Source organism: Emys orbicularis, chromosome 10 (assembly GCF_028017835.1).
Source record: "Emys orbicularis isolate rEmyOrb1 chromosome 10, rEmyOrb1.hap1, whole genome shotgun sequence".
Lineage (NCBI taxonomy): Eukaryota > Metazoa > Chordata > Testudines > Emydidae > Emys > Emys orbicularis.
The window spans coordinates 13,239,105-13,254,528 of record NC_088692.1 but is presented as its reverse complement, the minus strand read 5'-3'; the positions used below and the strand labels follow the sequence as shown (position 1 = coordinate 13,254,528).

At 45.1% G+C, this 15,424-nt stretch overlaps 1 protein-coding gene across 1 annotated transcript in view; it reads right to left on the bottom strand.

Moving 5' to 3' along the window:
- The window catches only part of ADAP1 (ArfGAP with dual PH domains 1), a 106,626-nt gene that overhangs the window by 74,541 nt on the left and 16,661 nt on the right, over window positions 1-15,424 (bottom strand). Inside the window, exons 2-3 of the mRNA XM_065412055.1 lie at window positions 13,100-13,230; window positions 9,018-9,109 (exon numbers count right to left, since the gene is read on the bottom strand). Coding sequence (XP_065268127.1) covers window positions 9,018-9,109; window positions 13,100-13,230 — 223 coding nt within the window. The remainder of the gene's footprint in view (window positions 1-9,017; window positions 9,110-13,099; window positions 13,231-15,424) is intronic.

Genomic DNA, 15,424 nt, shown 5'->3' with positions numbered 1-15,424 from the left:
ACACTGACCTAGAGGCCACAAACTGAGACTGGGGCCCTGCTGTGCTAGGGGCTGTACAAACACTTAACGAGAGAGCGTCTGTGCCTCAGACAACTTACACTCTCAAAAGGCAGAGCATGAGTGGGGAAACACAAGCAGAGATGGGATACGACTTGCCAATGGTTATAGAGCAAGTCAGTGGTAAACTGGGAGTATTACCCATTCTCCTGATTCCCAGTCCAGGGTCTCACTCACTGGACCTCACTGCCTCGTCTCAGTGCAGCTTAAGCCAATGTAACAGAGGTTTTTCTGGCTAGGTGTAGTAGCACCAAATTGGTGCCGGTGTTGTATGATGCTTCTCTTCAGGTTGGACCTGAATACCTAGGTGAAATGCAAAAAGACCCCTAATGGGATGTGTTTACACTACAAAACAGATGAAGCATAGAGGCAAATAAGAATGGAGGATTTTTTTTTTTTTAAGTTTGACACAAGACTTCTGCTAATTGCCTACAGTTTTCACTGTCAAGTGCCACAGGCCAACTGACCAGACAGAGACCCCTTGTGGCTTAGGTTACCATCCAGTCCCCCTGTAGCATCCTTTTTAAGAGGCGGGGGAAGCAAATTTTCAAACTCCATCTTCTGTGTGAGAACTGCCTTGCTTAAAGATACAAAAACCCAAATGAGGGGGGAAAAAAAAAAAGGTGTGTTTTTTGTTAAAAGGCCCCTTGTTGTGTGATTCAAGTATGGAAATTTCACAATAGCAGAAACATGGGACCTGGCTAAAAGAAGCATGTGGCCTGTGAGACAAAGGACCTCCCGCAATGCTCCATATCCTGATGATTTATTGAGCCCCAACAACTGCTCCGTGCTGTACAAAATGTAGCAGACAAGGTCACCGTCACCATAGCTACCTACATTAGCTAATGCTCATTTATGATGGTTTCAGAAGTTCTCACTTATTTCTAAAAAAAATGACTATACCAAATAAAATAATCGTCCTCCACAAATCACAACTGGTATCTCAGAGCTGATGCGGAGGGCAATCAAAACAATCTTGCTTAACATAGACAGACTACAGTGGCATGGCTAGAAAGCACAACACAAATTAAAACTCACTGCTAGAGCCTGGCTTAATAGGCCTAATCCTAAAGCCCTTTAAAATCCATGGCAGTCTTTCCCTTGTCTTCACTGGGCTTTGGTTTTGGCCCAAGTGGCTATGTAAATGGGTAGATAGTCTTCTCCCTTAGCAGATCTGTTCCATGCACGTTTTCATACCTGCTGCCTTCAGAGACATAACTATGGGTCCACTGCGTTTGCTTTTGTGAGGTCTGAAGAGGCAACCCAGTTATGAGAGTGTGAGCTGGATCCTAGCTTTGTTTGCAGAACATCAACAGACTGGCTTCCTAAATTCCAGTCTGTTACATTTGTGCAAATCCACTTAAGGCAATAGAGTTACACAGTTGTAACTGATGGCATGTGTGAAGTTGTGCAGTCTATATGGTTTTATAAAAACATGATAATAAGTGAATATAATGTAACTGGGATAGTTTTATAAAAATTTGACAATAAGTGAATATAATGCAACTGGGATATACTTCGTGCAAAAGGTCTCTTGTAAGGTATCATTACAAAGCTCATAATCTACTGAGGCTAGGTCTACACTACAGCGGGGGTCCGACCTAAGATACGCAACTTCAGCTACGTGAATACCGTAGCTGAAGTTGCGTATTTTAGGTCGGCTTACCTGGCTGTGAGGACGGTTGAAAGTCGACCGCTGCCGCGCTGCCGCCGACTCCGCTGCCGCCTCTTGCCGTGGTGGATTTCCGGAGTCGACGGCAGAGCGATCAGGGATCGATTTTATCGCATCTTCACTAGACGTGGTAAGTCAATCCCCGATAGACCGATTGCTACCCGCCGGATCGGCGGGTAGTGAAGACAAAGCCTGAGTGTGATCATCCTATTTGTAGAAATGTACCACTCTTGTATCTAAAACTAGAAATATGAAATATAACTCTGAGGGCCTATTGTAATTATGTAAAGTGTGGGCCATTAATGATGGTTTGGAATCTTGATGACTCCCATTAACCAGGACCATTGTCTGCAGATGGCTGTGTTTACCTGTTAGTCTTCCTGTATATGTGTGTGCTGGCAAGTGGGCAATGAAGTCTTGCAGTGACATGTGATCACGTCACCTGAACTGGAATCCATCTTTAACCTGGTGCTTTTCCCCGTGAGGGGGGGTGGAAACCCAGAGGGACAAAGGGTTCCCGCCTTATGCAAAAGATATATAAAGGGGTGGAAGAGAACAGAGAGTGAGGGAGGAGCCATCATGAAGAATCCCCTAGCTATCACCTGAGCTGGAACAAGAGCTGTACCAGGGGAAAGAATTGTGCCCAGGCCTGGAAGGTGTCCAGTCTGAGAAAAAAAACTTACTGAAGCATCTCTGAGGGTGAGATTATCTGTATTCAGTTTGATTAGGCATAGATTTGCGCATTTTATTTTATTTTGCTTGGTGACTTACTTTGTTCTGTCTGTTACTACTTGGAACCACTTAAATCCTACTGTCTGTATTTAATAAAATCACTTTTTATTTAGTAATTTACTCAGAGTATGTATTAATACCTGGGGGAGCAAACAACTGTGCATATCTCTCTATCAGTGTTATAGAGGGCGAACAATTTATGAGTTTGCCCTGCATAAACTTTATGCATAAACTTTATGCAGGGTAAAATGGATTTATTTGGGTTAGACCCCATTGGGAGTTGGGCATCTGAGTGCTAAAGACAAGCACACTTCTGTGAGCTGTTTTCAGGTAAACTTGCAGCTTTGGGGCAAGTTATTCAGACCCTGGGTCTGTGTTGGAGCCAGATGGGAGTGTCTGGCTCAGCAAGACAGGGTGCTGGAGTCCTGAGCTGGCAGGGAAAACAGGAGCAGGGGTAGTCTTGGTACATTGGGTGGCAGCTCCCAAGGGGGTTTCTGTGATCCAGCCCGTCACAGCATGATCTAAAAACAATGGGATTGCACAGACAAAAGGGAAAAAAATTGGGCAGAATTTGGCAAACAGAAGCCACATTACTGATGCTGCTACAGCTGCTGCATGGGCAGGGCAGGACTCAACTTTACTTTCAGGGCCCAGCATGGATTTGCAGGGCTGGTAGTTAGGGAAAAAACAAAAACAGAACAGAACAAGCGAGCATCTAACTATCTGTAAATTGAGCACATTAAACCTGGAAAAAAATATCAATAAATATACATCATTTGCTTTTCCAACTAGAACAGCGCTTTGAATGACTGAACACATTTTTAAAGTACTTATAATTTCACAATGGCAATGATATTAGAAACCACTTTTTTCCCTACCTATAATTATCTCTCTTTATATCCACAGGACTATCCAGGGCATGGACCCTACTGGGACATTGCTTTTCTTGGAGGATTTGAAAGCACCTGACCGCTCTGGTTTGTCATCTCATCGCAACCCAGGTATGGCAAAAGCCCATGGTACTTTGTGCTCTTTTATTTAAATCTAATGTGTCCCCCACTCCCACCATAAGCTCTTGGGCACTGAATGCTGATTCATTAAAATATTATGTTGTTAAAGATGAAGGGCTTGGCGCTGCTTTCACTCACATCAACGTAAGCCTGGAATAATCAAGATCAAAGCCTGGTCCAAAGAACTTTATAGACTGAGACAACACGCTAGATTTCACTTATAGCATTAGCCATGCCCAACCTCACAGAGTGCCACCGTAGGATTACGACTCAATCTGAACATCTTGCTGCTGGTAAGTAGTGAGTGAAGGTGTGGATTTAGATCCACAGAAAGTAAAGCCATATACAGAGGGGCATTTCTGTATTTTTCTAATCAGTTTTCAGCCAGCTGTGTGGCCAAATTAAGACTTGTCTTTGCCTCTGTTGAGAAGTATTGGTATGCTTCCTTCTTCATCCACAGCTCACCTTGGGTATGTCTACACTGCAGCTGGGACTGAGCCTCCCAGCCCAGGCAGACAGACTCACACTAGAGAGGCTCAAGCTAGCACACTACATAGAGCAACGTGGCTGTTGCAGCTCTGGTGGAGACTCGGGCTAGTCATCTGAGCTCAGACCCTGGGGGTCAGGTGGCCTTGAGGCAGGAACGCCAGAAGCTCCTGAGAAGGGACCCCTCCCCGCTCCACCTCTTTCCCCGGACCTCTGCCCCTACCCTGCCTCTTCCCCCGGGTCCCGCACGCGCTTGCTCCTCTCTGCCCCGTCCCCCTCTCCCGCTCTCCCTTAAGACCAGGGCCAGCTCTCGCTTTTTTGCTGCCCCAGGCAAAAAAGCCTCCCGCCGCCCCCGGCCCCCCAGCGGGGAGTGCAGCCGGGGAGGGCGGCGAGCCCGGCCGGGGCCCCGCTTTCCCCAGCCAGCCGGAGCGCTGGGGGGAGGGCAGCGAGCCCGGCTGCGGCCCCGCTCTCCCCGGCCGGCCGGAGCGTCGCCCCCCTCCAGGTGCCGCCCCAAGCATGGGCTTGGTCGGCTGCTGCCTGGAGCCGGCCCTGCTTAAGACTATGCCCTCCCACTTTTAAAAGTGATGGGGCCATGTCCCCCTGGCTCCTCTGTTCTGGCGCCGCTGACTTGAGGGCTCCAGCCACTGCCCGACCTACCACCCGAAGTGCAATGTCCACACTGCTATTTTTATCATGCTAGTTCCAGCTAGTGTGAGTCTGTCTACAGGGCTGGAAGGCTCCTCAGGTTAGAGCCTGATCCTACAAATCCTTCCTCACACGTGCAGTCCTTGCTCGTAGCAAAACGTGAGTAGTCAGAGCGTAGTCTTTCCCAGTAGGGCCACTCCTGCGAGTCAGAGGCTGCAGGAGCAGGCATGTCAATCACAGCTCAGACACCCTCCATGTCTGACTGTTTCCTGAGTAGCCCTCTGCTCCCTAGCAAAGAGGGGTGGGTAGATACTGTAGCAAATCAATGTGAGTAATGAACACCTGACCTGGATTCCTGTGGGCTGCCAGATGACTGATAGCTGTTTTCCTGTCCTAGCCCATCTCTAAAGGGGCACTTGCCTCAGGCCACTCATGTATCTGTATTCAAAGCCTCTCCCAATTTCACCAGGAACAATGGATTGTTGGCTTACTGTTCTTGATGTTGCTAGGACAGTTTAATAAGCTGGCATGTAAACACCCAAAGCACATGGACTCACCTGAGAGGATGCTATGGAGTGCATTTGTAGACAGGGTTCCAGGTGTGTTTTAAAGCACAGTGTTGTCTAATTTTGCTCAGAGTAAGTACAGACAACACAGTGGATGAAACAGTGCCAGCATCTGGCCTGTGTTAGGCTCTCCCCAGGAAAGCCTGATATGCAGCAAACAGAGCTAGACTAACTGGGCTTGGAAACAGCTGCAGACGTGGCCACAGGCCCTAAAGTGGACAGTCTGCTCTTCTAGCTACAGACTATCCTATAGTCTCAATTACACTGGTATCAAGTAATTTCTGTGTATGCTGGTAGGAGGACTGGATTTCAGACCACTTTCCTCATCTGTATCACAAGAGATGCGAAGGCAGGAAAATGAACATGACTAATGTTCTGCACACAATCTTTCAAGAAGCTGTAAATAGATGGTTGGTTTCAGTCCAGCAATGCAAGAGAGAAAAATCAGCACAAGTTTCTTCTTGCACATTCACAGAGCCGAATGATGGCAACCATTCCCACAGCAGCTAATCCATATGGGTGAGCTGAGTTAGGAAGCTGCAGCCTTGCAATGGGGCAATGCAGAGCTGCACCACTCCAGTGGGGACTCTGGGAGACATGCTTCAAGGGTGTTACCCGGTCTGTAAGAGGACGGAGGCTGTTGAACCATTCAGTAAGGGGTGCTCCCCTTCATAGCCGGCCAGCACGGCTTGTCCATGGGGAAAAGGAGTGGCTGGAAAGTCGACAGGGAAGGCTCTTGTGCCCTTTCTTCTTCATATGCACCTGGGGGGTCGGACACTATCTGATCCCTTGCTTGGTGTCAACAAACAACATTCTTAGAAGAGCCCTGTCCCTTCCTTAGGTACAGTGCAACCTGTCTGAAGGGACCACCCCAGGGGCGAACAAAAACTTGGCTATCCACCAAGACGTGTCTTTAACCAAAGGTCAATCAAAACTGCATGAGACACCTCGGGCATGATTATGTAAGTATTATTGTCACTACTTGTGAACAGGGAAATTGGGTCAAAGAGACTCAGTGGCTTGCCTGGGGGGCTGGGGCACTGTGCTCTTGTCGATTCAGCATGGGAATGGCAGGCAGGTGGCACCAGATTGTGTCACTGTTGGGCTGTGCGACCTTGGACAAGTCACTTCACTTTCTCCAAACCTCGGTTGGGATGCAATCGTATTTACGTAACTCCCTGCTGAGACGAGGAGGCCTTATTAAATACTAGGCCTTGTCTTCCAAACTTATTTGTGAAAGTAGCTCTTCATCACAGGGGAAATCCCATTGACGTTAATGGGACTCACTTACACGAGCAGCATTTACAAGGTCTGGCTCAACATCTGATGCATGCAAGCAAAGCATTAAGGCCAGGCAGAGGCAGGAACAGATCCTGGCAGGTTCTGAGTGCCCAGCCCTGTAATCAAGGCTCTGGGCCATGCTCCCTCTAGGGAGCGGCAGAAAATTTGGGCAAAAAAGTAGCAAATTGTAGAACTATCTTGAATTTGTAAAGAAGCACTTTTTTCCCATTGAAATGGGGACAACCTTTTTGAGATGACTGAGCTCCAGTGTTCCAGCCTGAATTCTGTTATTTTTCCTACGAATACAATGGCCACAAGTTTAGGTTCTTGGGAGATGTTTTCTTAACCAGTCCTTAGAAACGTTACCCTCCGGGATGAATGGGACTCCAATTGTGCCCCGGGGGCAGGCTGTTTGTTTTATGGTTTGGTGTCACACCAGACTCTTCTGAGAAGGAGCAGACTTTTTTGAGAATTGGAACAGTAACAAGATGAGGTTGTTTTCCATTTTACAGCATTATTGTTCTAAAGGAGTCATTTCTCTAACTGTCAGTACCGGGATCTGATACCAAAAATCATTTCAGACCAAAATCAAGATCTGCTAACACTTTGCAAATGAACAATTCTCTAGTGCCAGGCCAAGACAGACTCAAGCTGGTGCTTCCAAAATCCTACACCTGGGATTGGGTATTTTAGAACAGGGGGTGGGGAGAAAAAGAGCAATCAGTTAGGGATCCCTTATACTCTCTTCCTCTCCATGGAAGATTTATTTGAAAAAAAAAGAAAAGAAAATTAAGAGAACTTTTCTTAACAGCTATAGCAACAGGATTAAGAATCCAGTAAAAGTAGTATCACGCACATGGTTTCGATCGCGGAGTTACTGGGAGGTATTTTCTGGTCTGCTTTAGGCAGGAAGTCAGATTCAATATGGGTCCTTCTGTGAATCCTTCAATCATTTCCCCCACTCTCAGCAGGGAAGCAGAGCCAAGGCCCCGGCTTGAGAACAAAGGGAAAGATGACAGGTGGCAGGGTTCAGAGTTGCCCTCTGCAGACAGGCAGAGCCCTCACCTTGGACTGACAAAGGGACAGAGAGACAGAGCCTAGAATGGAATCTATAGCAGCTTGGCTGGCTGACTGCACTGGCGTGGCCAGATGGACTACATCTTAACCTTTCTCTGTGCTAACCCAAGGACTTCCGATGCTGTGTTCCAGTTGACTAATAACCCCTACTCTGTTTTTTAAAGGCTGCCAGGTGTCACTGCATATACTTGCTGAGGTGCATGGGTCCCTGAAGGATGCACAAGTCCCTGAGCAGGATTCTCTCTCAGTTGGACTCACTGGGCAGAGCTCCCGGCATGAAACAAGAGTGCTGGAGCCTAGAGGCTCAGTCTCAGAGGCATTGAGACCATGTAGCCCAACCTTAAGTACAAGTATGACCCCTTGGGGGGAGGGGAAGGTCTGCCACTCAGAAGGGGTTCCTCCAAGGGACCGTTTAAAAGCTGGGGCAGAGCACACATCTTGTCGATCCATGACAGAGTGACAAAGTGGTGCTGTCATTTGCCGATTGGCCAACACTATGACCTCGTTCCTGGAAGTACTGCCTTCCAGGGGCCCAATCCTGCAAAGTGCTGGCTTCAATTGGTGTCAAGGGCACACTGGATTTTGCAGGATCAGGCCCTAGAGATGGGTCTAATCAGACAAGCAACATAAACCGATTTTCTCCCCTCCCTCCAAATGCTGGAGCAGGGTAATTCTGGACATACTATGGCACCTTTGTCATGTTGGATTCCACCACCCTAAGCATTTACCCGCATAGTACTGTGTAGAATCTCTCTTTTATTGTCCTATCCTGGAAGATTATGTCTTGGGGATATGATGCTAGCTTTGGCACTACGGAAAAGAGCATCTTGGTATTACAAACAACAACATAGTATCTAGTATATCAGATAGTAGGGCCACGTTTTCATGCAGAAGGGCTATTTAAAAGGGGACTGGATAAATTCATGCAGAAGGGCTGTTTAAAAGGGGACTGGATAAATTCATGGTGGCTAAGTCCATAAATGGCTATTAGCCAGGATGGGTAAGAATGGTGTCCCTAGCCTCTGTTCGTCAGAGGATGGAGATGGATGGCAGGAGAGAGATCACTTGATCATTGCCTGTTAGGTTCACTCCCTCTGGGGCACCTGGCATTGGCCACTGTCGGTAGACAGATACTGGGCTAGATGGACCTTTGGTCTGATCCAGTACGGCCTTTCTTATGTTCTTAAAAAGGTGGGGGAAGGTCTAAAAACCATAGTTAAAAATTGACATTTTTATAGCCTTAGAAAGTTGGAAGGGTCTAGGGAATGAGCAATCTATTGACTCTTCCCTGTCCCATCCAACTGTAGTTATTAAATAAAATCTCATGCATAGTACTAGCCTACCATATAAATCCAGAGGACTGGAACTTCTCAAGGCCCTTTATAACTGAAACCAAAACCAAACCAAACCCTGAAAACTAAAATATTACAGAGGCTGCAGTTGCACAAACAAATAAATGCTGTTTACCAGTGAAAATATGTAGTTACTTACTGACAGTCAGGAAATGTTGGCTTGTAATAAAATGGTGGTATTTTAGCTTCATATCTTGCTTTTGCTACGTTGTTTCCATTTGCGGCCATAAACTGTAAGGGGGGGGGGGGAAGAGAAAAAAATTAAGCAATTTTAGCTCTGGTTCCTTCACCCGTCTCTGGTTCTACAGAGTAGTAACAGTACCCAGTTCTGCACACACGTATGACAACACTCCATTGGGGCTTCTTATGGAAGATCTTGTAGTAGTGTGTCTGCAGGATAGCACCCATAGATTGCACTTCTGTAGCATTTTACATCAGAGGATTGAAAAGCAACTTGTAGATGTTCCATTCGTTTCACTCTCTGTTGCCAGGTTGTATCATTATGTCCATTTTACTGATAGGGAAAGAGAGGCACAAAAGATAAAGAGCTACTTTCTCGACACCAACGGACGTACATCTGGTATGGAATGGCCCAGAGCAGTCTGTTTCTCATATACAGCAGAAGCGCCCTCAAGTCACCCAAGTACAACTGCTATTTAAGTGGGTTTCCATCTCTCTTAGCAGCTGTTGTCAACATGATGCATCATTCATCAGACAGGTGACTACATAGGCTGCTACAAACTTGGGAACAACCTCTTCCATCAAGATTGGACATTTCATCCCCTTAACGTCCCTGGGGCCAAATTCTGCCCTTGGTCACATGTGTGATCCCCACTGGTTTCAATGGTAGGTCAATGCATGTAACTAAGGGCAGGTCTCTCCCATTTCACACTGGCGGATTCTCCAAGCCAAATTCTGCCTTCATTTGGGCATGTTCAAGGGCAGAATCCGGCACTGAATCTGCTCCCTAACGTTTCTACCCTAGCCAGATGACACAGTCAGAAAAAGATCCTCTGATTTTATTATTTTTTTAAAGAACTCTGTGCCTACTTTTGCTCCTTGGGAAAGATTAAGTGATCAGCATAAAAATGAAGGGTGACGCTTCTGTGCAAAGCCACTCCAGTCACCTAAGCCCCCTGTGGCTTATGGTGCATGAGGATGTGCTGGACTCAGCAATTAGTTTGTGTCTTAATCCAATTCCGGCCCCATTGTTATACAAGGAAGCAGAATTTAAGAGCTATATTGACAAGAGCGCTTGCAATTCTCACCAGCGAATGATTACCCTGACCAGCCTCTAGGTCTCACTATGCTCACTTCCCCATAGGTACATGCCTTTGCGGAGTGCGATTCCTGGTGCTATACAGCAGAGAGAAGGAGAAGCAGCTGTTCCCCTGCCTCTGACACTCAGTGGCATAAATGTAATTTGCACTCATAGCAGTTTGCAGGCAAAATGTAGTTGATCAGCACATCACCCTTATTTCACATTCCGGGAAAATGAGGATCAGAGAGGTTATGGCCCCATTGACCCAAGTCAATGAGAATTTTTCCATTGACTTCAAAGAGCCAGGATTTCATGCAATATTTTCATAAGTGGCCTCCAAGTTTGGGTGACCAGCTCAAGACGCCTTGTGCGTGATATTCAGTAGTACTGAGCACCCACAACTCATATTGAAGTCAACGGAGGTATGGATGCTCATCACCCCTGAAAAAAATCACACCCAACATGCCTCAAACTGGTCCCTGGAATGGAAGAATCAAAGAGTCAGTGCCCACTTTTGAAACCCTAGGCTTACATGATTTGTCCAAAGTTTTACCCGAAATCAGCATCACAAGGAAGGCTAGAACCTTGGTCTCCTGGAGAAGAAACTACAGGAAGTAGGTTGACAGTTTAGTTTCAAAGTGCCTTTAAACCTTCATCCTACAACTACCTCAGAAACGACAACATTGGAACATGGACTTGTTAATTAGTCTGTCATGGCAGCATCTGTCCTCATTCCCTTCTGATCTAGGATTGAAATTGCTAAGCTGAAAACTCTGCAGTGATAGACACGTACCTGCTGACAAAATTCAGTACAAATTCAATGATAAACATAAACATAGAGAGGTTTCAGAGTAGCAGCCGTGTTAGTCTGTATCCGCAAAAAGAACAGGAGTACTTGTGGCACCTTAGAGACTAACAAATTTAGTCCGAAGAAGTGGGATGTAGCCCATGAAAGCTTATGCTCAAATAAATGTGTTAGTCTCTAAGGTGCCACAAGTACTCCTGTTCTTTTTATAAACATAGAGAAAGACTCTGCTCTCTATGAAGCTGTATTTCCTCCCAGAGAGTCTTATGCATTCAAAAAACATGAGTAAAACCCCCAAAATCATGACATTTGCATAAAAATCACAAGTCTTTAAAAATAACAAGGTTAGGGTTCTTTTATATGGTTTGAAGCTTTGGGGTTCCTGTTGTGACGTTGTGCAGTCTATATGGTTTTATAAAAACATGATAATAAGTGAATATAATGTAACTGGGATAGTTTTATAAAGATTTAATAATAAGTGAATATAATGCAACTGGGATATGCTTCGTGCAAAAGGTCTCTTGTAAGGTATCATTACAAAGCTCATAATCTACTGAGTGTGATCATCCTATTTGTAGAAATGTACCACTCTTGTATCTAAAACTAGAAATATAAAACATAACTCTGAGGGCCTATTGTAATTATGTAAAGTGTGGGCCATTAATGATGGTTTGGAATCTTGATGACTCCCATTAACCAGGACCATTGTCTGCAGATGGCTGTGTTTACCTGTTAGTCTTCCTGTATATGTGTGTGCTGGCAAGTGGGCAATGAAGTCTTGCAGTGACATGTGATCACGTCACCTGAACTGGAATCCATCTTTAACCTGGTGCTTTTCCCCGTGAGGGGGGGTGGAAACCCAGAGGGACAAAGGGTTCCTGCCTTATGCAAAAGATATATAAAGGGGTGGAAGAGAACAGAGAGTGAGGGAGGAGCCATCATGAAGAATCCCCTAGCTATCACCTGAGCTGGAACAAGAGCTGTACCAGGGGAAAGAATTGTGCCCAGGCCTGGAAGGTGTCCAGTCTGAGAAAAAAAACTTACTGAAGCATCTCTGAGGGTGAGATTATCTGTATTCAGTTTGATTAGGCATAGATTTGCGCATTTTATTTTGCTTGGTGACTTACTTTGTTCTGTCTGTTACTACTTGGAACCACTTAAATCCTACTGTCTGTATTTAATAAAATCACTTTTTATTTAGTAATTTACTCAGAGTATGTATTAATACCTGGGGGAGCAAACAACTGTGCATCTCTCTCTATCAGTGTTATAGAGGGCGAACAATTTATGAGTTTGCCCTGCATAAGCTTTATGCAGGGTAAAACGGATTTATCTGGGTTTAGACCCCATTGGGAGTTGGGCATCTGAGTGCTAAAGACAAGCACACTTCTGTGAGCTGTTTTCAGGTAAACTTGCAGCTTTGGGACAAGTGATTCAGACCCTGGGTCTGTGTTGGAGCAGACGGGAGTGTCTGGCTCAGCAAGACAGGGTGCTGAAGTCCTGAGCTGGCAGGGAAAACAGGAGCAGAGGTAGTCTTTGCACATCAGGTGGCAGCTCCCAAGGGGGTTTCTGTGATCCAACCCATCACACCTGTATTCTAACTTTTCTCTATAGCCATGAAGGCTGGAAACTTTTTTTAAATGAAAGCTCATTTTCTCATGTATATCACATGACTCCAGGAGCTGGGGCTTTAAAAAAACCCCACCAATCATAGGACTCATGATGAAATTGAGAGTTAGTAGCACTGCTCATGCCTTGGAGTACAATATATGTGAGAGCCTACAGGTTTTCTAGTTAGATTTATTAATTATTATTATAACACCACAGCCAGCTAGCGAGGTGTTTTTCATACAAAGAAGAGTTAAGGTCTCTGTTACAGAAAGCGCAACGTAAGAGCCCAATTCTGCATGATGGGATTTGAGGGCTTTCAGGCCCAAATAGCCAACATACTGGAGGTGACAGAATGCAACTAAAATTACATGAGTTAGCATCAGGACTGGTTAAAAGTTTTTGAAATTTGCAATTCTCTCACACACACAAAAAAAAGGTCAAGATTTCTATGGGAGAAAATAAAATGTGCCCAACATCGCTGCTTATTTGAGGTTGTCAAAAATGGGATCACATTTTTTGTGACTTGTTAAAAAATAATGTATACCTCAACTTGAACATCATCCCACGAATCTAAACGGACTGATTTCACTTTGCTGACTTGTGGGATATTGCGATGGATTCCTGAACAATTTAAACAGATAAACACTCCTAGGGTATGCGATGCCCAGTCTGGATCTGAAAGACAAAAGAAAATAGTATTGCTTTAGTACAGCTTATTGGAGTACAGAATTTAGTGAGGAGAAGAGTGGACTAAAAGACAGTGGAATTTGGAGATCCCCCAGAGCCCAGAAGGGCTTTATGAGAGACAGAGCCTGATTTTGAAGGCATTTGATGTGCAAATGTACATGCAAAAGGCAGACAAGTTTGTGTGTCTAATTTACATTCAAAATGACCATGCAAAGGGCTCATTTATGCACACAGTTACTGGATTTGCATGCACAGTCATAGTGAACCCAACCGCTGTAAAGTTCATCTCTCTTCATTGTCAGCATTTGTTCATGAAACGAAGAGAAGAAATTCTAACTTTTATGATAAAACCTATGTCTCACTAAGGTGCTCAGGCACTGCAGAAAACAATTATAATTATAGTAGACACATCACAATAATAATAATAAAAAAATCCCCACACTATTATGCCAAGAAAAAGCCAGACAAAGAGACATCATCAAGGGGCTGGGTTAGATGCAGGGCTGGCTCCAGGCACCAGCTTGGCAAGCTGGTGCATGGGGCGGCCACTCCGGAGAGGGGCGGCAAGTCCAGCTATTCGGCGGATGGTCCCTCACTCCCGCTCGGAGCGAAGGACCTTACACCGAATTGCCGCCGCAGATTTCAATCGTGGCTTTTTTTTTTTTTTTTTTTTTGGCTGCCTTGGGCGGCCAAAACCCTGGAGCCGGCCCTGGTTAGATGACCTCTTGAGGTCTCTTCCAGCCCTACATTTCTATGATTACAATAAAGGAATTCTACACAGGGCCCCAAAGTAACCAAGGTAGAAAAGTTTCAGAGTAGCAGCCGTGTTAGTCTGTATCCGCAAAAAGAACAGGAGTACTTGTGGCACCTTAGAGACTAACAAATTTATTTGAGCATAAGCTTTTGTGGGCTACAGCCCACTTCTTCGGATGCATAGAATGGAACATATATTGAGGAGATATATTTACACATACAGAGAGCATGAACAGGTGGGAGTTGTCTTACCAACTCTGAGAGGCCAATTAAGTAAGAGAAAAAAAATTTTTTTTTGAAGTGATAATCAAGATAGCCCAGTACAGACAGTTTGATAAGAAGTGTGAGAATACTTACATGGGGAGATAGATTCAATGTTTGTAATGGCTGAGCCATATTGAATCTATCTCCCCATGTAAGTATTCTCACACTTCTTATCAAACTGTCTGTACTGGGCTACCTTGATTATCACTTCAAAAGTTTTTTTCCCCTCTTACTTAATTGGCCTCTCAGAGTTGGTAAGACAACTCCCACCTGTTCATGCTCTCTGTATGTGTGTATATATATCTCCTCAATAGATGTTCCATTCTATGCATCCGAAGAAGTGGGCTGTAGCCCACGAAAGCTTATGCTCAAATAAATTTGTTAGTCTCTAAGGTGCCACAAGTACTCCTGTTCTTTTTTCAAGGTAGAAAAGGCATCTGAACCAGAAGGGTTTTCAGGCTTTGCTTGAGCAGAAGATGAATGCTTGAGCTACAGCTCTGAATTTCTGCTGAGTCAAGCCCCACTGTTTACAGTGCTGGCCTCTGAGCTGACCAATAGCAAGGGCACTTTAAATTTGATTCCACTCTCACTGAATCCCTGTTTTGTTCCTTAGCACCACAAATGAGAGACATCACAGTCTACTGATAAACGCAGGGTTAACGTAATTGAAGGAGATTAACAGAGAAAAATAGCAGGCGTTACAGCAGGACACACACGCCAATGTCTCTTGCACTGCGTCACTGCTAATGCCAATGCAATGATCTCTGTTTGAATGCCCAGTAATAAATGTCAGCACTTGCTATTCCAACTCAAATGCAAATTGCCTCCTTGAAGCAGCTGAGCTTCCTTCTCAACCATCCCCCGGCCCTAGTCAGCAGGAGCAGTGAGGCACTCTGCACCTCACAGGATCAGGCTGTTAATGAATATGGGGAACTATCATTTTCTTGAAAACTGTCATAACTTGTTTATTCTCTTGCAGTAATTATGCTAAACATTACTCTATACAGAGCAGTAATTATTTATAAAAGGCAAGGGAATGTGCTTTTTCTCCGTATGCATATTTAATGGCCCCCTTGTATTGCAATTAGTGCAACTGAACAACAGGAATTGGGTTAGGAGGGGTTGGTCAAAGAAACTCAACTGTAGGTAGTCTCTGTGGTTCTCC